Here is a 25,021-nt window from a genome sequence, read left to right on the forward strand (position 1 = left end):
CTTGGTAAACACCTAAGCAAAGAAGGCATTCAGCAATACTGCTTTTTCTGTGTTTTTCATAACCAGGGTACCCACCCCATTCACCAGCAGACCCACATTTTCCCTGATCTTCCTTTTGCTGTTAATATATTTGAAAAAGTAAATCCGTTATGTATTTGTGCCTTGGCTAGTATTTTTAGTCCTCATCCTTTTAACTCACTGTTGTAGAACTTAAAAAGGTACAGAAGGTACCAAAAAAGGGATGAGAAGAAATATGAAAGCATATCCACCCAAGAAATAAGCAAATCAACTGTGAAGTGAGTGAGTGAGCAAGTAGCTTGCTATCTGTGGGAAGGAAAATCCATCAGCTGCAGTTAAATATGAAAATACAACCTTTCATTTAAAACGTCTCTGAGTCAAAGAAATTTCTGAAGCGTGGGACAGGATTATGGGAAAATATTGCTTCATGTTTTATCTCTTCTGGACTGATCAGTATTTGGTTGAGATGTATTATGCCCCTATTTCGTTCCTTGCTTCCAATAATTGCCCTGCTGACTTCTTTCATTGTAGAATTGAAAGAAATAGAAGTAGAGCTGACTTCTTTCACTGGGCTTTGCTTACATTGCCCTTTAATGTTATACTTCATATATTTTTATCTTACTGCATTTTACACCTTTGGGAATGTGTAAAAGGGATAGAGAGGAGGCATACACTTATACTTACTCTACAGCTTACAATGAATATTAGTATGTGGCCTGAAGGAGTGGTCATGAAAATGAGAATCCAGGCCTCTGAAATCAGCCCCAACCATGCAAACGATTATATATATATTTACATAACTTTTAATAGTTGCAGAGTTTCCTGTAGTAGTTACATATTTGTAATAGTTACATAAAAGTTGCACTTTTGGAGTGAATTTTATTGAAAAATGAACTCCCCATACTCTTCAAAAATCACTGTTTAGGGATCCCATGCACTAGTTTTGTCAAGGATGTAGTCACTGTAGCTTGTGTTCTTCTGATTGCATCGATAACTGTGATAGAAATCAATGAAAAATATACTTTATTATCTTGAAATGAAGGTACCTTGAATAAGCAGGATCTGGGTAACTTTCATTTAAACAGACTGTCTGCTAATACGAGAAACAAAAGCAGAAGCCTGGAGAAAAAAAAAAAAAAAAAAAAAAAGGTTTGCCACTTCTTTCTCTGGTTATTTAACATTAGATTACACTCACATAAAACCCTGTGCAAAAAAAAAAAAAATCTTCTTTTTACCATTTGCTTTGTCACATGAGCTCTCAGTAAGCACTTCTCTGCTGCACAAACGAAGTGACAAGGGTGTTTAGCAAAGGAAAACCAGTTTATCTGAAGGAAATCCTGCAGAAAACTTCATAAAGAATTTTCTGAGAAGCAGAATGAATTTAGCCTTAGCTTTAGCTCCCTAAAAGCATGATGACTATGACTGTCTACTCCCTGTGCAACACTTGCCTTCCTTTGACAGGACAAGGGAAAAAATCTCATCTGAGTCCTCTTGATGTATCACTTCTAAAGCCCAGGACATCTCTCTTACACCAAACTGCCTCAGAGAATTTGTGAGTTAAGGCAAAGGTCTCATCCATCAAGGTCTTATGTTCTCATTTTTATACTCCTATGTGCTGATAGTGTTTTAATGGAACAAGATAAGAAATATAGCATTAAATCTAGTGAGTGAAAAAAGCAAGCAAACAGACAAACAAAAACAGTTAAGAAAAAATGTCTTTCAGAGGTGGGGTTTATTGAGTTTATTGGGTTCATTGGGTTTAATACAGCAGTTCTTGTGCAAACAGTGGCTGCACTGAGATTGTTCAGACATGACGAATGTGAAAGACAATTTAAAAAAGAAAAGAAAAGCTCTGTGATTATTTTTAACCAGGGGTCAATGGTTAAATTGATGATTTGCATAAATGTTTCTTTAATTGCAACAAAATTCCTGTCACGGTAGTGCAAACTGCTGTCATGAAAGGAAGCAGTTATTTGTATGTCGCGGGTGGTGGTGGTTGTCAATGGGGCTTGTCCCCGGGGCTTCTCCTGCGTTCACAGCTCCCCTACCGCCATGTGCACCCACCCACACGAGCCAGCCCTGCCAGACCAATGGTCAACGGATCAACGGTTGCCAGATCAGTTGCTGCTGCCGCCCCATGCCTCACGCAGGGCGCAAGGGCCATGGTGGGCAGAGCCAGCCTGCTCTGGGTGAGCACTGTAGCTCCATTCAATTCAAATAAATAAAGAAAAATCTAAATACGGGATGCAACCAATTATGCTTAAAAGGGGATATACCATTCACCTTACCTCCTCTGTGAGGTGAGAGACGTGACCACTTCCCTTTCCCTCCCCATGATAACTCCAGACACAAGTGCAGGTGAGAAGCAGCATTTGCTCCTCTGCCACTCCTTATAATTCGATCCAGTCTAGCTGAGTCCCAACTTTGACATTGCTGGTTTCTGTCACTTGAGATCAGTCAGACCCACTGCCATTTGGGCCTGCCCCATCAACACATTTATCTGAAGACAGAGACTGAAACCTGGATTCCCTCCCAGGACTTAATATTCATAATGAGGAGCCTGACCTGTTGCGTAGTTGGCCTGGCAGCCAACTACTCAAAACAATATATGTGGTTTAACACATTATTATCAGCAGGAACAAAATCAAAGCCAAAGCATGATCTCATTCTTCAATATAGCATATTAACTTATTAAAAGATTTAGCGTATTCCACCACGGAAGTGAATTAATAATTAAATGAAAGATGACCAGTGCTTCCTCACATTTTATGTCCAGTTAGGGAAAGGGGGTATTAGTTTATATTACAGGAGAAAACATTGATTAGAAACTTTAAAATGAAAAACAGAACCTCCATACAATGCTATTGCAGTTCCAAAACAATTTATTCCATAACACATTCTCAGGAGATGTGTTTATTTTTAAACATAGATAATGATACATCCTTTGTAGTGTACAGACTGCCTGTTAAGTGTCTATTATTACAACTTGCAGGTATCAGGTACTTTAATACAAATAGCTAAATAAACTGACAAAGACAAATGAAGCCATAGAAGAAATTACTGAACATCTACTATTGTGAATGAGTTTTTTTATCTGTGACTGCACTCAAATTGTGGCAGTAGAAACTTTCAGCCACAGCATATTCCCTTGTGCTGCTGCCTTTTTATCTGCACAATAATATTATTTATAATTAAATATATGACTCTTTTAATTTTGACTGTCTAGTTCTGCAGATTGATCAGAAAACACAAGAGTAAGGCTGACCCAGCAGACTCTGATGACCATTTTGATTGACACTGTATGGTGGGGTGTTTGCACCTTTTATAAACTAAATGAGATGGAAAGTTTCTTTGGGTTTTGAAAGTGTAAGTTACTAAGAGTTCCAACCTACTACAACATGTGCAACAAGGAGATAGCACATCCCAACGGTGCAGGACACAGTCATCATGGGGAAACCCAACCTGAAACAACAATGAAATAAAGAAAAAATCAGTAAGAATACAATACTTTGTTCTCCAAGCAGGCTATGAGAAGGAAGTTTAACAGTTATCCTACATGTTCATAGCCCCAGATATGTTTACAGCAGTGCCAAAAACTCAGGGGTACTCCTAAATTATGACAATGACTAGGACGCTAAAATTCAAGTTTACATTTCTACTTACAGCCTATTAAAAACATGGATGGTCAACATCAGAATAATTTCATTGACTTCAATGCATCTTTTCCAATTTATGCTCAGAGACTAGCAAGCCTTCTTTTTGTTTGTTTGTTTGTTTGTTTTTGTTTTTTCAAGACCCTATGCAGTTGTACAGATAAAATAGCAATTCCTGGAAGTTATTCACCATTACAATAGATCATTCAGTATGTATCACTTCATATTATGTGTGTGCCCCTCATGTGGTGCTTATTCTTAATTTATGTCTGGAACTTCTTAAATTGTTCCCCTGTATGTTTCGAATGATTACATGGATCCCAATTTGTATTTAATCAGAATTGGAATCGGGATCAGGAGCCGAATCGGCATCCCTTTATTGCTCAAGTGAACACCTTATATATTAACACAATGTCTGCTAGAGCCAATCAGCTTTGGATTCATGACCTTGCAGATGCCAGTAATCAGCTGGCCCCGCACTGTCTCCAGCTACTCTCTAAAGTAAGAAGTTTTGCATGGGAACATCAAAAGGAGGACCAGTATGCACTGGTCCTTCAAGGTCATGGGAGAGTGCTGCTCTGTCTCAAGCTGTACCATCTCCCACACCTGTAGTTCTCTATTCATATAGAGAACTACTTTCCCACTTCTTCTCGGCCAGCGACAGAACAAAGGGTAATCAGTATAAATTAAAACACAGGAAGTTTCATCTTTGTGTGAGAAAGAATCTCTTGACTGTGAGACAGCCCTGGAACAGGCTGCCCAGAGAGGTTGTGGAGTCTCCTTCTCTGGAGATCTTCAAAACCCGCCTGGATGCCACCCTGTGCCACGTGCTCTAGCTGTCCCTGCTTGAGCAGGGGGGTTGGACTAGATGATCTCTATAGGTCCTTTCTGTGGACCCTCAACCATTCTGTGATTCTGTGATATACTGCTAGTATTCATTCTCTATACCACTCACCAGCTTTAATATACTTGAATACTAATGGAAAAGAAATATAATGTAGCTTTCTAGACTGTTGGAAATAATCTCCAGGCAGCTGTAAAAGTGTTAAAGCCTTGCCATCCTATCAAAAGAGTCATTTGTTTACCACCAAACTTTTCGGACAACACCTGATTTTATAGCTTTCCTTACAAACACAGGCAGCATGGAGTGGCAGCTGGAAAAGATGCTGCAGGGTCAGCTGTGTCCCGCTTTGCTAGATTCACAGGTCTCGCGTACTTGCGAACAGAAGGTGGTGAGTTTTCTGAAACTGCCACAACATTATTGTATAGTACTCAGGGACTGGGAAGAACCACAACTGTGATCATATTCATTTGTTTTAAATTACTAAAATCAAAAGGAGAATTGAGATGAGAAGCAGTCATAGCACTAATGACCTTCTGTATGTAATTGCTTTTGTCAAGGTCAGCCAAGACTTTGAGTATGCCTTATCAAAGCATGGCAATATTCTCTGAAGTACTGCATTTGATCTATTCTCTTCCTTGAAGCACATACTGCTTCTTATATGTGGGTATATTAGTTGTGTCCTTTGCATTGCTTGCTACGAGGCCTTGAGGAAATTCCAGGAACCCATTTCCCTTGGCCTTGCAAACCAGAGAGCTAATGAAGAAATGTCCATAGAACTGACAGGGGAGGGGACCATTTTCCTAGCTTGTGTGGATGAATAGCTTCTTTCTGTAGCTAGAAGCTGCAGCTAGAAGGGTCCTCTTGGGCCATTAGGACAGCCTCCCACTTCCTCAGCATGTGAAACCACATATATGAAATGAAATTTAAATTTCTGATTGGTTGACTGCAGCCTGGCCACTCTCCCTCTTTCTATCTGCTACTGCAATATCACTCTAAATCTTGGGATCCTCCTGAGTCATGTTTCTTCCAGCATTATTTCATTGAAAGGCTGACTGATGCAGGCACAGATTCAATCAGCAGAACAGAGGTGCCCTCACCTTAACAGCCACTGTTTCAAAATATTGACAAGAGAATCTCACCAGGAACAGGGGACACTGCAAATACACAGAAACAAACAGCCCTGGGCTATAAAGCTTAAAGAATAATTAAGAAAGCAATAACATCCAAACACTCTAAAGAAAAAAAAAGCTGTAATTATTTAGTGAAAAGCAACCCTGTCCATGACACTTGTCTGTTCTTGATCCACCATCTTGATCCACTATTCAAGGGAGCCTGTAGACAGAGAAGCAAGCCAGGAACAACAGGAGACCCTTACAAGGCCTGAAAATATACAAAGGACAAGACCGGCAGGGCTGACATATCATCTCATTTCTCTCAATATCCCGCCAAAGAGAATCCTCACCGTGATGAAATACTGTGCCTAGAGGTCTGCCCTAGAAGGACAGTTCCAATTTCTGACTTCAGGGGCTTTCTTCCCCACTTCTCTTGCATTTAGGACCTGGTGTGCTGGCCTCTTTGGGCCTTCTGGTATCAGGCAGTAGCAGTACTATCAGTATTATCCCTTCAAAGGCATCAATTATTAAGTTTCTAATTGGAATTGGAAGAAGAGAAAGGAAGAGGAGGAGGAAAGGAAGAGGATGTGAAAAACATGGAGAATGGATAAAAAGGTTCATAAGATTATCACAGGTTTCAAGTATTTCCTGAGACATCTGAAATGCATTTGCAAATGTTCATTTATTTTTCTTTTTTGTTCAGATGAACAAGTGTATAAATACACTTCAGATAAGCACTATTTCTTTTCCACATCAACTGGTCAGACCCTTGCTTTTGAATGGCTCGTTACTCTAAAAGCTGAATCATTATCCAGTCACAAAATTATGATGAAGCTACAAAACAGGACAGCTAAAATATCTCTTAGAATTATGCTAGGGGGGAAAAAGAAGGCCAAAAAAAAAAAAAAAAAGATAGTTAGCTAATTGCTTTTCAGACCACAGTGACTCTTTTCTAGCTCCTCTTAGCATACCTGATCTTTGACCCTCCCTAATCTCCCTTATATAAAAGTGTCCAGATAGGGCAAAAAACAGAAATGGAAATGATTGTAGGAATAAAATAGCATGGTTTAAAAATCCTTCTACAGACCGCAATATATCTGATGAATGTTCCCTGCAGCTGTATCCACATGACAGGCTGGTGAACCGGAGATTGCTACAAGTCCCATAAGAAAACAGGCTGTTATTTGACAGAAAACAGACTGTTATTGACCTCACAGTTAGCAAACAATAAACTGGTACTGGGAGGAGTGAGGAGAGCACAGATCTTAATCTGTGCTAATACAGCCCAACAAATCTCCCAGGAGAAGGCACAGCACCTCAGCAGTGAATGGCAATATAACCCATTCTGCCTTTGTGCAGAGAGGCAAGAGGAGCGAAGAATAAGAACAGATTCAATGGCTACTCTACCGTTAAAAAAGAGAACAGAAAAACTCATTCCAGCTCAAAGGAGGTCTGTGCAACATATGGATGAATTACACAGGACAACATGCAATCATGTAAGAATAGTAATCAGAGCCCCCCACTATCACAGTGCGAGTCTTGTTTGCAGCTGGAACTATGCACAGCCATCCTGGGTAGGTAGCTCATTTCATTTATTTATCTTGGATATTTGCATAAGGCCCAACTATGAAGCCATTATTCTCACTGCATGGATGATTACCCCTTAACTTCAGAACTGGATTTCAGGCCCATTGGTCTGAGCACTAAAATAATTAGTTTAAATCCACTTTTGAATCTGTGTAGCAAGGAGAGGGAAGAGATAATACTAAGTGAGCCAGTGAATATTAGTTACTGAATGGTTAATCAATTACCTGAGTCAGTCTGGTGTCCAAACACTACCTTTTGCACCCCCAAAATGACAATACAACTCCTGTCCCAGGCTACTTAAAATGTAATGTTTAGGTACCTGAGTCTTCTTACAGCAAACCTAGGAGCACATTTTAAAAAAACACAAAAATACTTCTACGAATTCTCATTTTCAGCATGTTACTCAAAATCAAACATAGAACATCTCCTACTCATAAAAAAACAATCAATCAGCAGAGCTTTGAAATTATAAAAAGCTTTTCTTGAACTAAAAATTCAAACTATTGAGAAACTGAAATTTTGGGTATAAAATCACACTTTTGTCCAACCTTGTAACCCATCTGACACAATTTTTTTCTAAACAAAGCAGGAGAACAGGGTAAATATGTCCTGTCTTGAGCCAGTCTTCTATTTCCTTCTCCCACACTGCAGACAGTATGGGACAGACAGACCGACACTGCAGATGTATGCAAATGGAACAAAAGGTCTGTCCTGACCTCACAGCCATCTCAGGGAGACTATACCTGAGTTTTCACTGCTGGAGAGGAAGAAGTCACCTACAAGAAATAAAAGGCTTTAACCCTCTCCCCCCTGTCTCTTCCCTCATTTTCTTCTTACTAGAAATCTACACCTAAAACTGCAGTCTAGATGAAATCACACACCTTAAATATTAGCAGATATTAGTTCTCTGTGAGATAGTGAGGACATTTCAAGTGAGACCCACGGGCATTTCTCTTGAACAGTTTTACTTATTAATAAATTCAGCGATCCAATAGGGAGAAATATTGCAAATCACCCCACTGTGGCAGTCAGGAGACTTTGTGGAGAACAAAATTCAGCATGTTCTTAACAGAGTCAAGTGAGAATGTGAAATGAACAAGATTAAACTCTATAAAGGTAAAGATGAAATACATACTAAGAGAAGAAAAACAAGGGCACAAAAACAGCCAGTGATTTTTTGTTGTTGATAATGACCTATTTATGCTTGATCCTTCTTGGGTGCAAGGTTTCTGGTTCTGTATTACTTAGAAAATAAGGAAATTTCTATGTTATGATTCTGGGTATAAATCCTATTTTTATTATTTGTTTATGGATATGTTTGAGTTTTCTCAGGTGATAAGTTTATCCCATATTATTTACTAAATAATACTAATGAGGCCTTTAGGAGCCTGTATTTCATCTTCCTGGGCTAAATGATCTCTTACAGTTCCTTTCAGCTCAATTCTGTGACACAACATATGAAGTGTTCTCACCTGTAGAAGTCATGCATATAGGCACAACAGTACCTGTCTTTCTGATATTTCTGAGTCACTACAACAGCCTGTGCATCCTCAAGGAGAGGTCCATGGAGGTACCATGCCTTCAAAGCATGGGGAGCTGGCAGTAGGAAAGACACAGCAGAAATCTCCCAAGATCAAGTTTGTGGTCATGAAAGAAGCCTAGTGGTAGACAGTGGGAAGAGCTGGAGCTAGCTTCCACTCTCACTTACATTCGTGTGCAATTTAAATAATATTGGTTGGATTTGCATCAGCTTTAGCATTTTGCTCTTCTCCCTGCATACCAGTTTAATACAAATTCTGTAGTTCATATGGTATAAGCTTCTCACCCATCCACTTGTTCATACAGAGTGAGAAAGCATCATTTGCACACCTGAAGAACAGCATGTCATGATAAACAGTATTTACTAAAAGAGGGGTGAGGGATACTTTCATCTCATTACAGGGCAGACACTGATCATACGCAATGTTTTACTCTAGAAGTTTGATAATAATCACAAACTCATTCTTAAAACCGTATCACAATATGTAGGGAAGTAGTCTCTCTGTTCTTATTACATCTTTACTTACTTTCCTGGCATCCTATTTTCTCTCACCTGTTCTTTGAATACAATATCTGCCTTATGTATTTCCTGCCAGTTTGGTTGCATCAAACTTTTTGTCATTCCAAATCTTCAATATACTAGTCCAGTTTACCTGAAAGTATAAGGCCTTCCTGATTGCTTAAATAAAATAACTAAAATTGTTTATCACATGCCTATGACCCCTTCAAATCCAAGCACCTGTTGTAGCTCAGAAAGCAGGTGGCCTAGGCTACCAGAGATCATTAATGCAACATTAAACTGTTGTGAATTTCACACAGCCTGGAATTACATAAAAATTACGGTGTGGATACCTACTAGTTACCATACATAGTAGTTACCGTGTAATTTAAATCACTGAAAAAAACCTATAACCCTACTTTATTCTGATTGCTAAAATTATAATAATTTCTCCTGATACTCTATCTCTTTAGATTCTATGCCAAGATTTCCCATAGAGTCACTGCCAGTAGTGAATCTCAGATCAGGAAAATCAGATCCTGAGAGAAAAATCAGAGGTATTAAGTTTTGCCCTCCTACATTCAAGAACATCCTCCTAAAAGTACTTCACTGTAACGTCAACACTTTTATGTGCAGAACTGGCAATGAGCCTTTCTTTGGCCATCCAAAGTCTTCATTAGTTGAAAAAAAAAGTTTAAACTTCCATGGCAAGATAACAGTGGATCTGCCAGTTCCACCTTGCAAATTTAACTGACTGTTTGCAGAAATATTTGTTGCAGTATGTCTCTGGCTCTCAGGTCTCTGTGGCACAGACCTCTCAGAACAGGTGACTGATAACTATCCAAAAGTATTTCCTTTGTGAAAAGCCAGCAATCTGTTAGGAGACACCTGTATGATGTTCCATGAAAAAAAATAGAAAAATATATCAATCCTAGTGAAAAATGCTATAAATGATTATTTAAAAATAGCAATACATTAAAAGTTAGATGACAACAGCAGCTAACCTTTCTACTAGAAACAAATATGCAGTTTCAGAAGGAAATATGAAATCCTCCAGACTAAAAGGAAAGAAATACAGAAACTAATTTTTGGGGGAGGTGCCGGAGGACTGGAAGAAAGCTAACATCACTGTAGTCTTCAAAAAGGACAAGAGGGAGGAGCCAAAAACTACACTCAAGTCAGCATCATCTCCATCCCTGGAAAGGTGATGAAACAGCTCATCCTACAGACCATCTCTAAGCATGTGAAGGACAAGAAGGTGATAAGGAGCAGTCAGCACAAATTCACGAAGGGGAAGTTGTGTTTGACCTTCTGCAATAGCTGGATGGATGAGAGGAGAGCAGTGGATGTTACCTACCTTGACTTCAGCAAGGCTTTTACGACCATCTCCTATAACATCCACACGGGGAAGCTCAGGAAGAGTGGGTTAGATGAGTGGACAGTGGGGTAGATGGAGGACTGGCTGGATGGCAGAGCTCAGAGGGTAGTGATAAATGGTGTCTAGTCTAGTTGGAGGCCTATGGCCAGTGCTGTCCTCCAAGGCCCAGTGCTGGTGTACTGGGCCCAGTACTGTTTTACTTGTTCATCATTGAGTTGGACAAGGGCACAGAGTGCACGCTCAGCAAGTTTGCAGATGATACAAAACTGGATGGAGCTGACAATCCAGAAAGCTGTGCTGTCATTCAGAGGGACCTAGACAGGTTGAGAGTTGGGCAGAGAGGAACCTCATGAGGTTCAACAAGGACAAGTGCAGGGTCATGCACCTGGGGAGGAATAACCCCAGGCATCAGTGCAGATTAGGGATTGACCTGCTGGAAAGCAGCCCCGTGGAGGGATTTGCGAGTCCTGGTTGACAAGTTAACCATGGGGCAGCAGTGTGCCTTTGCGGCCAAGAAAGCCAATGGGATCCTGGCCTGCATCAAAAGGAGTGTTGCCAGCAGGTCGAAGGAGGTGATTTTTCCTCCCTCTTTCGTCAGCTCTGGTGAGGCTGCGCCTGGAGTATTGTGTGCAGTTCTGTGCTCCCCAGTACAAGAGGGACGTGGAGCTTCTAGAGATGGTCCAGTACAGAGCAACAAAGATAATTAAGGCACTGCAGCATCTAAGTTATGGACTAAGTTATGGAAAGACTAAGCAATCTGGGCCTGTTTAGCCTGGAGAAGATTGAGAGGAGATCTGATCAATATGTGTAAGTATCTGAAGGGAGAATGTAGGGAGAATGGGGCCAAATTCATCATGATGGTGACCGTAGACAGGACAAGGGGTAATGGGTATAAATTGAAACACAGGAAGTTTCATCTCCATATGAGTTAAAACTGCTTTACTGAACTGCTTTCCAGAGCCCTGGAACAGGCTGCTGAGAGAAGTTGTGGATTCTCCTTCTTTGGAGATACTCAAAACCCGCCTGGATGTGACTCTGTGCAACATGCTCTGAGTGTTCTGGCTTGAGCAGAGAGGTTGGACTAGATGATCTCTAGAGGTTGCTTCCAAACTCAACCATTCTGTGATTCTGTGAAACACTATTATCATTAACTACTTAAGAAAGGAGCTTAGGTACAGTAGTTGGTTTCTAGATTCCAGTCAACTAACTGAAGTACTTTGAAAATACCTTTCTGCTCTTTTTATTCATTTCTTTCCCTTCAAAGATAATTCAGATTTAACTCACCTCTGTTTTGCTTTGTTTTGTTTCTAAGTCATCACAGAAAACAGAGGAAACACAGAGAGTAAAACTGTGTGCCATTATTGCATTACTTGTTTTATTTTCTATCATACATTTGGTGTCTTTAGAAATACAAAGGTCCTTGAAGTATTTTTTACTAGACAGTTTTGTACATGGTAAGTTTAATTTAAGTATTATGGGAATATGTTCTGTATAGACAAACTGGTTTCCTTCTTGACTACTTAGGAAATAAACGAGGACATGCCATGGTCATCTGTAGCATAAAGGTTCAAGATGAGCTGCATGTGATTTTTTGAGTTTATCATCACAATTTCATATCATCCTTGGATGTTTGAGACCCCAAAGCTACTTAGGTTCTCAGTTTGTTTCTTCTGGTTTTCTTATAAAACCTTGACATTCTTCTAAAATTTAGCAAGTGCAAATACAAGAAATTGATTCAGCTCCTTGGGAAAGCCGCATTTTTTCCCTCTCCCATGAATCTACGTAATGAGATAGGTAGAGGTACCTAGAGAGGTATCTTAATGGGCCAGCTGGATCCTCCCAAGCCCTACACAATGCTACAGGGCAGTGCCCATTCCCTCCTGCCCCATGCCTGTACTGGTGTGCACTCCGTCAGTGGAGAGCAGAAGGAAGGCAATGTGTGAGGAGGATCAGTGGGATGAATCTCTGTTGAGGTGCTTCTCTCTCTCGACCGGTTGTGAGGAAAGCTTTAATTAATTTCAGATCTAATTCCAAGTGCAGGAGCAAAGTAAGGTTAAGTGAAGTGAATGTTGTTGCATAAGTTCCTCAACAAGTTAAGGCTCCCATGTACAAAGCATTAAACAAACATCCACTATATGAATATATATCCCCACAGACTGTGTTGCAAATATATATAACAACCATGAACTGCTTACACCCTGAAAGAGAGGACCTAACAAATGGGCAGGTTATAAAGTGCATGGTATGGAGGAGACAAAAAAAAAAGTACCATTAGTAGAATGGTTTGAACCTGATCTAGCTACACGACCAGTCCAGAGACTTGCAAGTCAATCACAAATGTTGATTGTGTTAAACTGAATGTCTAATTATTATAGATGGCAGGCAACCTTTAAGGTCAGTTGAAAGATCAGAACATGAAAAAAAAACTATTTTCTACTCCTAAAAACATATGCTTTAACTTTTCAGGAGTTTCTTTGAGAAAGACCACACACCCACACCCAATGTGGGCGTCTAACACATTTTAGTGCCAGTGTTACTCAGGCCTACAGCAGAAAGAAGGACTACAGAGAGATTGAAATGAGGGAAATACAGGAATAAAATCAATAGAGTTTTAAGTATTATAAAAGCATTATATCTACATTTTTAAAGAGTGGGTGAAAACTATGCTCAGTTGCTTCTCTAATTTCTGCCTCTGTCCTCCCACCTCTGTCTCTGCAGAAGAGCTGGATTGCTGCTCTAGGAAGGCAAGTATGCATCAGCCACCCACTAGCAGTGTTGCCTAGGCTTTCTGGATCACATGTCTTTTCCTGACATTTAAGTTACCTTTGTGTTCTACCTCATGCAAAATGTTTTTCAAAACTATGTTCTGAAAAACATTTTTTTTCAAGAAAATAAAGTCAATCCAGCAGTCTCAAGGATAGTTCTTGTAACTGATGAAGTACATTATTTCATTAGAAAATCAGTTCCTCAGTTTGATAATCTTGAATCAAAAGACTCTTCTTCAGCAACGATACCGACTGCCTAATCTAACTGAGCATGTTGTAATGAGCAATCATTTTACTGATTCTTCTTTTCTTACAGTCATCTCTGCATGGCTTAGCTTGTTTGCTTCCTAAACTCTCTTTCCTCCCATCTCCCATTAATTTGCTTCTCCCTAGCTTCACATTAAAAAGTACAGAGCTAGTTTGTCAGAATAGAACTATTTTCCACCCTGCTGCTGACCAAGTCAAACTCCATTCCTAGACATAACGGAATATATGTTCTACCCCATACTGAAGATAGAAGATCCTGAAATAGATGGCAGGTCACCTACTTGTTTGTTTAAACCAAAGGCACAAATGATCAATTTTCCTTTAAGTCTAATTAACTATAAGCACACTCTGGACAAACCATCTCACCCACATTGCAGTGGCATCAGTCTCTTTATATAGAAGCTCTGGCTCACAGCCCTCTCCTTGCATCTCAAATAGAGACCATTCCACACCCCCTGCTGTCTGTTTCACCACTACTGTCCTTAGAAAGGCAGCTCATGAATATGCAGGAAAGGAATACATATTGTGAGACACATCTGTAAGGGGCTAAATCTGCTTCCTACTGCTAAATCTGCTGAACTATTGCTCCATCTAGGACAGTTTCTTTGATTATAGATGTCTACATTAGGAAATGAATTACCCTCAAAAAGTTCTTATTTCTTAACATGAACTATATAGGGAGCTGGGAGTGACTAGTTCAGCTACAGACATCAGCGCTGCAGGTAGAAATCAGGTGAGATGAATCTTGCCTTTCTGGCAAGCAGCTCTATAAAAACTGAGAAATAATGAAACCTTATGTCCTACCAATTTGTGTCTTAAGTTTGATTGACTTTCTGTCTAAGAAGTGACAAGCACCAATAGAACTTTTTGAGTTTACAAAGATGCGCTCCTGCAAGGATTTTTCAGTGTGTAAAGAAGTGTGGGCTCATAATGTAAACTCTCCCTCAGCGGGAATATTAATAGAGATTCTTTTCCCTGCCACTAATTTTTATGAAATTTCAGGAATTTAAATTATATTGGAAAAATAAATCCATTCCCCCACCATCCCTTCCCCTGTGAAATGTGTTTGAAGTTGACATGCTTATTCAGAAGTTATTAGGTGAGAAAGACACAGACATGTTCACAGCACAGGAAAGCAGATGAAAAATCAGGCTTTGGTGGAATGAAAGGAACAAAAAGCTTTTCAAAAACATTCTTTTTTTTTAAATCATATTTCTTATAAGTAGCTAACTGATCTTCAGATGTGCGAAAGGCTTACCTTAATTCAAGAATGATTACAGAAAGGGAACCATCTTTGCAGCAGCTTACATTACATAGATCTAGTCTTCAGCGTATTATCAGAATGCTTACGGGAGTGGGAGGTAATAGGGAAGAGGAAGAAATGCGGAGCTAAAAGTGGCATGAATTAGCATACACGTTTATCTGAAATTCCTGCAATCCTTAAAGAGTTATTAAGTTAAAAATACAAACCAACATTCAGTTATTAAGCTATAAAAAAGAAAGGTTGTGATCCCAATTCAGATGTAATTTTCAGGATAATCTCAAATAGTGTATTGTGTTGATACTCCCACAGAATATAGCTTAGGCTTTACTAAGAAACAGAATAGTGAAGTTCCATTTACCAAAATATTTTAAAGCAGATGTATGATGTCATAAATGATCTCTAACAAAATCCAAATAAAAGGAGCAGTTTAATCAATGTGCTGCTCAGATGCATATCTACTGAACGTGAAAACATTGCTGAAGTAGGCAATAATTTATCATTAGCATTCAAAGCGATAACACTTTTGATGAAGTTTGTGTTACAAGTAGTTATATATTTTGAATACTGTTCTGTTCAGATACATTCTGTTCTATTCTGTTCAGAAATCTCTCCCACACACAAAAAAAAACTCACAAAATTAACATTCCAACCAGGTACCTTATATCTGAAAAGTCAAATTACTTTTACCATGAAGAAAAATATCTGACAAAATATAAAGAGGAGTTCTTGTATTTTTTGTTGGAATCATTAAAACATGGAAAACGTATTTGAGTTCTTTTTTCTAAAAAGCAACTACATCATTAGTTTGCATCAAATGTACTTTGCTCTGGTAGTCACAATGGAAACAAACAATTTGCACAAGTGTCAGTGAAGTAATTTACTTAATGATAAGCTTCAGCAAGTATTTAGTATTTCACATTCTGCTATGCATTGATAAACTAATTACTAGCACTCTGGAGTATACATTGACTAAATATACTTTGCTTCAGTAAAATACACTCACTAAATTTTCTGTACAATATTCAAAACACGGAATAATCTGAGTAACCATGTAAGTGAGGAGATATTTATTCTGACTAAGTCTAAATAATAGGATGACAGGATGTTTTCATGCATTAAAATCCAAAAAATATATGAACATATAAGAGATTTAACCAATGGCTTTCTGAATTTCAATGCATCAGATATAAAGCTTCTCTTCAAAGGTCTGTATGTTCATACACTTATGGAAGGAAAAGGAAGTGAGATTGCCGAGTAAACCCTGTATGGTCAGTGAGAAAAATAAACACTACTAGTGGCCTATTACTCCTTGTGAAATCATACATTTTGTACACTATTCACAGCAACTGGTGGGATCAGCTCTACGCTCTGAGATGGGTACCATAGCTGTCTTCCACATCAGTATATATAAATGTACCCCCAAAGTAGGATTTTCCTCAACTAAATTGTGATGCAAATTATTACAGTCAACTGCAGATTTAATTTCAGATACCAGCTTCATCCTCATCCTATTTCTTTCTTCCTCTTCAGTGACAGAAATATTAAAAATACTGTATAATACAAAAGTAATACATTCTTTCAACTGCAGAATCAGTGTCAGTAAAGTTTTCACCTTCACCTATAGAAAGGTTTTGACCTTTTCTGTGTAACTAGAAACAAGTTATCTTCCTCCCCTGCACTGAGTGACTTGCTTGGCACTGCTGCCTGTACTTTCCTTGAGTTTGGAAGCTGCTTCATCTTCTAGCTCTCCTCTGAGGTTCTAACATGCTCCACAGGATTTTCTCTTGCTGAAGAGGTGTTGTCCTTGATCTTTATCCCTCTTCCTCTGCCTCCCATCTCTGAGACATTCCACCATAAACTACAGGGTTCTCTGTGTTGACAATTCACTATCTCCTTCTCTCAGATTAAGCCAGTCTCACTCTGTTCAAATCAGTTTGCCATGTCTTTACAGACCTTTAGCTATCAGTTTACTCTAAATGTTGGGCTCGCACAGTTCAACTTTTTTACTTCCTTTCTTCATAGCACTATCATTGCCTTCCTTACTGTCACACATATTTTTAGTCAGTTTTGATGCAGATCTCTCTGAAGAGTCTCACATCCAACTTATCTCTAAAAAACTTGCAGATTATTTCTGGTTATCTGTTCTTTCTTGTCTATCCACATGACTCAAATGCTAACCTAAGACTCTCTTCTCAGTTCTTCAACATCTTTTTCTTTGATCTCAAGAAGTACCAAGCACTCAAGGTTATTCTCCAACTTCACCAGTTAAGCTATTTCAAGACCCTCTTTGCATCCCTTCACTAGCACACCTCAGCACAAAGCCGATGCTTTTCCAGCTTTTAAAGATGGTAAATGCACACTTCGCCCCATTTATTATCTCTTTATACACACTGAAATGTTCCAGCCACACCCTCATGTCAATCTTCATGTCATATTTTTTAGTAACTTTCCCCCACAGTGCTTCCCAACATTAGTAGGAATCCCCTGAAAGTTACCTCATTATTGTTCCTCCACTCCCTGTTTTTCCCTGACCCAAACAGCAGAAAATGGTCAATATATATTACATTTCTCTATGCTTCTCTTTCAGTGAGGAAACACAGATAAATCCATTCATTTCACTTTGGACACATTGAATGTCCAAAACTGAGGCATTTACTCTGAGCTAGAACATCTGATAAAAGAAATAACTTCTTTCTACAAGTTCGTTCTTGCTATGTCCCTCACAATATGTCCCCAGAGCAAGGGCCCCTAGGAATACAAGCATAGATGGCAGACAGTTTTTAGTGTTTATAAAGAGAATAAAGGTGTCCAATTTATGTAAAATATTCTGCACATGGTGAAACTGCAAAGGAGGTAAGAAGAAGGTGTGGAAACAGCTACAGCTTCTATATGAATGACAGCAAAAGAATAGAAAGGGAATTGCGCCATCACTGGGTCTCTCACATCTGCCATTATTTCTCTGTAGTAAGTCTTTCCTCACCTTTGATAGAGAAAGAGTTCTACTCTTTTATTTGCCGTTCACCAACTTACGCTACCACAACTCCGTAACTTCTTGTAAAGTATTAACTTATACTGTATAACTGAGTTAAACACCAAAAATTTTAAGGAGCAATTTGTATGTGCTTCCTGCTCTAAGTTTTCCACACAATTAAGTGACTGTACCACCAAGCTGAAGCAAAGTTAGATGGAACATATAAGATATCTATGATACTATTCTTTATTTGCATGGACCGTACATGATGTAAAGGATGGGCTAAATACCTCTTCTTTTTAGCCTAAATTAGGTAAGATGGATACTCTCTGTATCCATCATCTTCAATATGTCTTATATTCAGATTAGAAGTTTGCTTGACATGTGCCATGTTTTTGATTAGCTTCTTTACATTACCTCTTTTTGTTTTTAATTCTGCAGGACCTTGACATGAACTCAGCGCTGGCTTAACAGCAACTGCAAGAATCAGCACAACAAACTGAAATGGAATAAACTGCTCTGGGTCATGAACATGCACATGCATGTGACCCTCATGAAATTGCCTTCCCAGTAGCCCCACTTTGTACTAGGTAAGCATAAATCCAAAGTGCAATATATTTCTAAAGGAAGCTGAAAGAAATGCTTATCAGAAAAAAACACAGTGGTGTCCATAAACCAAGCTGATATCAAAAGAGCAATGAAATATCCTGTGATATTAAATATTGCCTTCACTGTCCCAGTTCCTAATTCTGGCAATCAAGAGTAACTTTATTTGGAATATATTATGCTAGCCTCAAGGACTGACAGATAACTCCTATTGTCTAATAAACTGAACTTCTGTTGTATGAATTTATATACCTCCATCTTCTTTCATAAGGTATGTTCTGTGGATTACATTTAAATTAAACAAGCACTGAAAGAAAAAAAGGTGCTATCAGCAATCAACAGATATGAATTAAAGTCAGAATCACATTTTTGGGGAAGCTGCCCAGGAGGCACTTGATGTTTTATTGGCTGTCTTGTAATCACCTACCTGCAAGGTATAGTTCCTTCACAGAGAAGACAGTTTCATTATTATTCTTTTATCACCTCCTGGGTTACGCCACATTACTGAATCGTCATATAAATATTGTGTGCAATCTAACAGTGCCTACAGTGACAGCACACAGTCCAAATGCTGTATTAAGAAAAATGTTTCACAAGATGAAGTGAAACAAATGTACAAGAGGTTCTGGAAATGTCACTAAACCTTGATAGAAAATATTTTTTCTAGTTCAACTCCATCATTATTAGTCATACTTGCATTTGCTTAATAAATGCCTTACTATTTAATAAATGCCTTACTATTTAAGAGATATGAGCAACAGCTGATATTTCCAAAAGGGCATACTCTGGCCTGATTCTGTCCTCCCCTCAAGCTCAGTGGAAAAAAATGCCGATTAGCTTCACCTGGCACATTATTAGGCCAAGAACATATATACTTTCAACAAACGCACACTTTTGATTTTTTAAAAAAGACAGGAACAGTCTAGACGAAAGCAAACAAGCACAGTTCACCTTCTGATTTTGCCATCTATCTCAAAAACAAGGTTAAGATCATGGACCTCATCAAAACGAAAGGAATGGAGCTCCTTAGTCCAGAGTGCTTTTCTGCCATCTTCTATCTCCCCAGAGCTTGAGCCAGTTTGGCTCATGGATCTTAGTCTTTTATCAGCACACTGAACTGAGGGCTCACCCAGCAGCAGTAATTACTATTGCCTTAAGAAGCTCATGGCTCCTGAAAAACTAGATATGTTGCTAACTTCACAATTTAGTCTATTGTCTTTGAAGATACTTCCACAGTGTGAACACAGTTTGTCATTTTGGCTTGCCCATTGTTTGGTTCATCCTTGAATTTAGTGTTTGGCTCCAGGGTGGCTTCCATGAATTTACACCATTTGACAAGTCCTCATTTAAAATGAATCAAAAGATTCCTTTGGCAAGAAAACCCAGACTTGGTACTTTTCCACATTCTGCCATGGCTGCCCATAAAGGTAGGATTTTTTTAACAGCAAGATAGTTTGCTCAAGATGTTTATCTTTATGGTCACAGCAAAGACCACAGAGCAATGCAGAAAGGGCTGAGCCAGCATTACATCTGCAAGCATGACTGAGAGCAGACTAGTTCACTCTATGTAGACATCAGGGCAGGCTGATTCTCCAGTGCTCCCGCCACTGGCTGCGAATACACCATTCCTGTTGCCCAAGGTCGGGAACGTTAGCATTACACTGAAGTCACCTATACATCCTGGATTTGAATCCTTGGGTGGGATTCAGCTCCAGATTCATCCATCTAAACACAGGTGCCTGTGACGTAGCCATCTACTTTGGAGATGACTGTTGACATTTGCACTGCAGTCAGTAGAGATCTAGCCAACACAGCCAGAGGAACCTGCCAAGCTGGCACCTCAGCCTGCACTGACACCTGCGCTTGGTAAGCTGAAGCACATTTTAGAGATGGCTAGTTTTGTTTGTTCGTTTTTGAGGAGAAACAGAATTTCATTTGTTTTACTGTTAACTAGACTGACAAAGTCAAATTAGGAGGTATTAAAATCAGCTTCACCTATTTTTACATATTTTAAATCATGCCTTCCTTCCCTTTCCATAATGATGCATAAAGCATAGAATACCTCTCTGTAAACCCACTTAGGGCAGTGAAATCAGGAGATAAGGCAGACCACGTTATTCTATAGCACTGTCACCACACCCATTCCCACCCTCCCCATCTAAAGCTTATCTGCAGTGCTAATGCATTTACTGCCAATCTTTATAGGAGTAAACAACCCTTGATGATCACACACAGGAAACCAGGTAGCTAATGCAGACCTAAGTTGCTTGTAAATCCAAAATTCCACAATTTCTTGTTGGTTTCCAAAGCAGGAACCATCAAGTGCCAGCAGACATAACAAACTTCTTATAGACAAACTTCTACAACCTACATGACTCTAATGTTATCAGAATTCTCAAGGCGCAGGATACCCGAAAGCTAAAATTCTCCAAGCTGTTATTACAGCAGTTTTTTACCTGTCACTTTCAAGGAAATTTCCTTCTCTCTGATGCTAGCCAGCATTTGGCCAAAACGCTGGGCTCCAAGTAACTCTCAAACACATTGTCACATCACTAAACTTTATTGAAGGTACCATTAGATTTTTTTTAAAACTCTCCAAAGAAAGCATGTACAAGCAAAAACATTTTAAATTTTCCATATATTTCCCAATTTATATTTTTGGCCCCTGCCCAGCAAAGTACTTTAATTAGCTATATCCTTTTGATTTTAACTGATCATTCACATCCTTAAAATTAGGTATTTTTGTATGCAATCATGGATCTGGAACTTAGTTGTGCATTATAAAGTTGAATAATGAAAACAAATGATGCCATCCTTGCAATCTATATGACTGAGACCAGAGAAGGGTATATGACTGAGAAGGGCAGAGAAGACATTAACCTCAGATTTACCACTGATTTTGACTTTCAACTGGCCTGGTGAATTTTCCCTTAAATTCAAATTCTTCCAATTTGTGTTTAGTCATCGTTTTCACTGGTTTTCAAAATAACATGGGAATATTTCTAGTCTTCCTGGATTTAATAAAAGCATTCTTCATTGTGGTCACAATTTAGAATGACTCTTTTGTTTCCAAATCATCTGTAACAAGCTCTGTAAATGCTTAAAGTAAAGAAAAATAACAGTTTACGCAATGAAAGCCCTAGGCAATAATGAGACAGTAGTTGATTTATTGTTTTTGCACCAGGAAGGTTTTGATATTTTGAATGTTAAACAGCAAAGCAGTTAATTAAATCCCTAACAGCTTTGCATTGGAATATGTATCTGGATGTGTGTAAAAACAGAATGCATTCCCCTCTGAACAAGCATCACGTTTCTGTGAATTATGTGATTTATAAAAAGTATTAGCATGTAATAGCATTGAGAATATTTTCATTTCAAAGTATTTTATTATTTTCAACAGGAGTTTATTTTTGACAGCAAAAAAATAATTCAGATGCTTTTATCAAAATAATAAATTCTACATGCATGGTCATATTTAAAGATAAAATTTGCTAAAAAAAAAAAGATACTTAAAATTAGTCTCATATCTGGGGTTTAAATAAGTCATTTTTCAGAAGCGGCATTAGCTGCTATTCCTGTAAGGGGAAAAAAAATGGGCAAAAAATAGGAACTTAACAAGAGATGTGGGAAGCCAAGCAAACAACCATTAGACTAGTAACTCAGGATAGAAGGTGGAAGATAATTATGAATCTGATGGAAGAAAATACTTTTGTGAGCACAGATGTCTCTATGAGCTATAAGCCCAAACAGCTAATATCACATTTCTTGTGCAGTAAAATTTCCCAGAAGTTGATACAACTTCAGGGTTCACATCTTGCGCATGGTCAAACTTGAAGATTATTCAGATTATTATCTCTGTTAACAATGCATTATTCATACAGAATTCAGTTATTTTCAAATTTCCTGTAGTTATGCATTATGAGCTAATTATTTTAATATATTCTGGTGTAAATATGATAAGTGCAAAAGATCATAAAGAAAAATATGTTATATGACAACAGAAGTATGCAAATATATTCAAAATTTTCAAAATGGAAGCAAACATAGCACAAGGGTTATTTCCAACTTACTAAATAACTTCCTGGTAAAGAAATTTAAGTTGCCAACTAAATATTCTTTTAGTTGCGATCACAAAAGCAAGTCTGTTTCCTTCTTCTTTTTACCTTCTAAATGCCACTACATAAATGATGCCTCCTAACTGCACTTTTTTTTTTTTTTTGGTAAAAGGAAATACAACTACTGTAACTAGCCACCTAAGCACATTTTAATCAAAGCTGAATACATCCTCAGGTTCATTGCTGTTTTGAGAGTCAAGATCCTTTTGTTACATGAAGATAGCCAAAGTATAAGTTGTATTCAGAGAGTGCATTCATTGACTTTTTGCTCTAAATTTTTCTGTAATAAAGAAAAGCCAGGAATTTCACGCTTGCATGAATCAATAATATTTGAAGATTCCGTTAGAATGGTTTAAAGATTAAATTAAATCAATTTGGATTTATTTACTTCTAAATTTAGGTGTTAATTAAAAATCTGAAATATTAACTTTTAATTAAATACTCTGTATTTATGTATGGCTAAATTGCTTCCAGGTACCAGTTACTGTAACTTTCATCGATGCGCCCTCATCCATGCATAAATTCCACTAAAAACTGTCGAGATAAACTTAGTTTTACCTTTTAGGTCTCATATATCGGAAAGTAGCAAACGGAATGTGCCATATTATCAGTGTTTTTTCTTGTTGTTTTTTTGATTTTGGGTTTTTTTTTTTTTTGTCTATGTGTTGTAGTACAGTCTTTATCTGAGCTGCTATAACTCAACTTATACATATGGTTTACTTAGGGTGCAATTTATGTTATCTAATTTTAAGCTGTAATAGTGTAGTGTTCTTTTTAGTCAGCTGAGAGAGGGCAACTTGCAAAAGGCAATTCTTCCCACCCTAGGATGTCTATTTAACATGTCAGGAAAAATATTCCCCTTGAAGTTATCTTTTCTCTCCACTGACTGCAGAAGGAACATAAATGAATTGCTTAAATTAAATGGATGAACTCAGCCATGATGAGTCACATCCCAAGTCAACTATGCTATTTTCAGCAGTCATCTCATTGTCTACATGGAAAACACAGAAAATCTGTGCATGACTTGGTCATGGGGAAATTTTCTAAGTTCTCTAAGGTGAAGGTTGACCCGAAAGGGGAGACACAAAATCACATGCCCCACTAAACTTCTTTTAAAAAATTGTATCATATGAAATGATAGAGGTTTCAGGCTTACTCACAAATTTCATTATATGTTTCTGTACACCAGTCAAAACAGTCTGTGAACACTGTTTACCGTTACAAAGGTAGATGATCTCTGATTTTCACTTACTTACCTTTAAAGCTGTCCAGTCCCTGACGGCCCTAGCAGCTTGTCATGTTTAATTATTTCAGTAATTTTTAAATGTATTTGTTATACAAAATACAAAGTTGTAAAGTTATACTTGGTGTCCCAAAACTTATTGAAAAACTGACCATTCATTTGGAATTTGTTTCTTTATTTTTCCTTTTGAACAGTTGTAGAAATTAATATTTTTATGGCAGTTTGTGCATACAGAGAGTCAATTATTTTTAACCTAGAAACTCAGAGAAGGCACATTGTCTGTCACTGAACTCTTGAGTTTGACACTAAAGTTCTTCCATTAAAAGGAAGTTATTAGAACAACATGAAGACATACACAATCAATCTGTCAAAAATGATATTCCTATAAAACCTTCAAAAAGAAAACCCTTCTTGTCAAATAGGCACAATTTGTAGGTGGCAGATTTTAGCTTTAAAATTAGAGCCCATGAACTTTGCTCCCACGTCCTTGATGGATAATAGCAATTTAAAAAAATAATACTACATTTAAGCAATATAATTTAACAGACTAACTGTTAAATTTAAATTAAAATGTTAAATTTAAATATTAACATGTTTAAATGTGAAATTTAACACACTCTATACTGTTCAGGAATACTGCCATGTTTCTCACAATATTACCTATTAGGCCAAATCAGTGATTGTGACAGTGTCTAAAAATGGGGCACAATCTAGCCCATCTTTATTCCGACACCACTTACATAAATATATAATGTCACATTTTGGTCTATGAATATATTAGTGGCCACCTATTAGTTACAGTAGTCAATGGAAATAGTCTGTGGAGCTATCACTATTGACATTGTTATCCAAAGTCTTCTGATTTTTACTAAAAGAGACCATTGGCTTCAATAGGTATTGACTGAAGCAGCAAAAGCAGAGGAGTCCATGGTAAGTCTAAGTCTACATCTGGCTCTTCTCCCAGTTGCTATACATAGTCTTTACAGCTTTCATCAATATGTTATATTTAAGAAATACAGCAGAATAAATTATTCATAACTTTTAAAGGATGGTAAAGACTTAAAAATATATGAAATAAATAACAATCCTCATCCGTTTTTTTAGCTTTTGTAACTGTTTTTCTCTGAATACTTTTGATGTTCTCTTGTGGCTTTAGTTTG

The 25,021-nt window shown here is 38.0% G+C and overlaps 1 protein-coding gene across 1 annotated transcript in view; it reads right to left on the reverse strand.

Moving 5' to 3' along the window:
• Nucleotides 1-3,392: 3,392 nt before the first annotated feature.
• The window catches only part of OCA2 (OCA2 melanosomal transmembrane protein), a 162,946-nt gene continuing 141,317 nt past the window's right edge, over nt 3,393-25,021 (reverse strand). The window contains exon 23 of the mRNA XM_010222642.2: nt 3,393-3,480. Within this exon, the coding sequence (XP_010220944.2) occupies nt 3,393-3,480 (88 nt within the window). The remainder of the gene's footprint in view (nt 3,481-25,021) is intronic.

The sequence above is a fragment of the Tinamus guttatus genome, unplaced genomic scaffold (genome assembly GCF_059628265.1).
Source record: "Tinamus guttatus ecotype Peru unplaced genomic scaffold, ASM5962826v1 Tinamus_guttatus_pri_ptg000134l, whole genome shotgun sequence".
In the NCBI taxonomy this organism is placed as follows: domain Eukaryota; kingdom Metazoa; phylum Chordata; class Aves; order Tinamiformes; family Tinamidae; genus Tinamus; species Tinamus guttatus.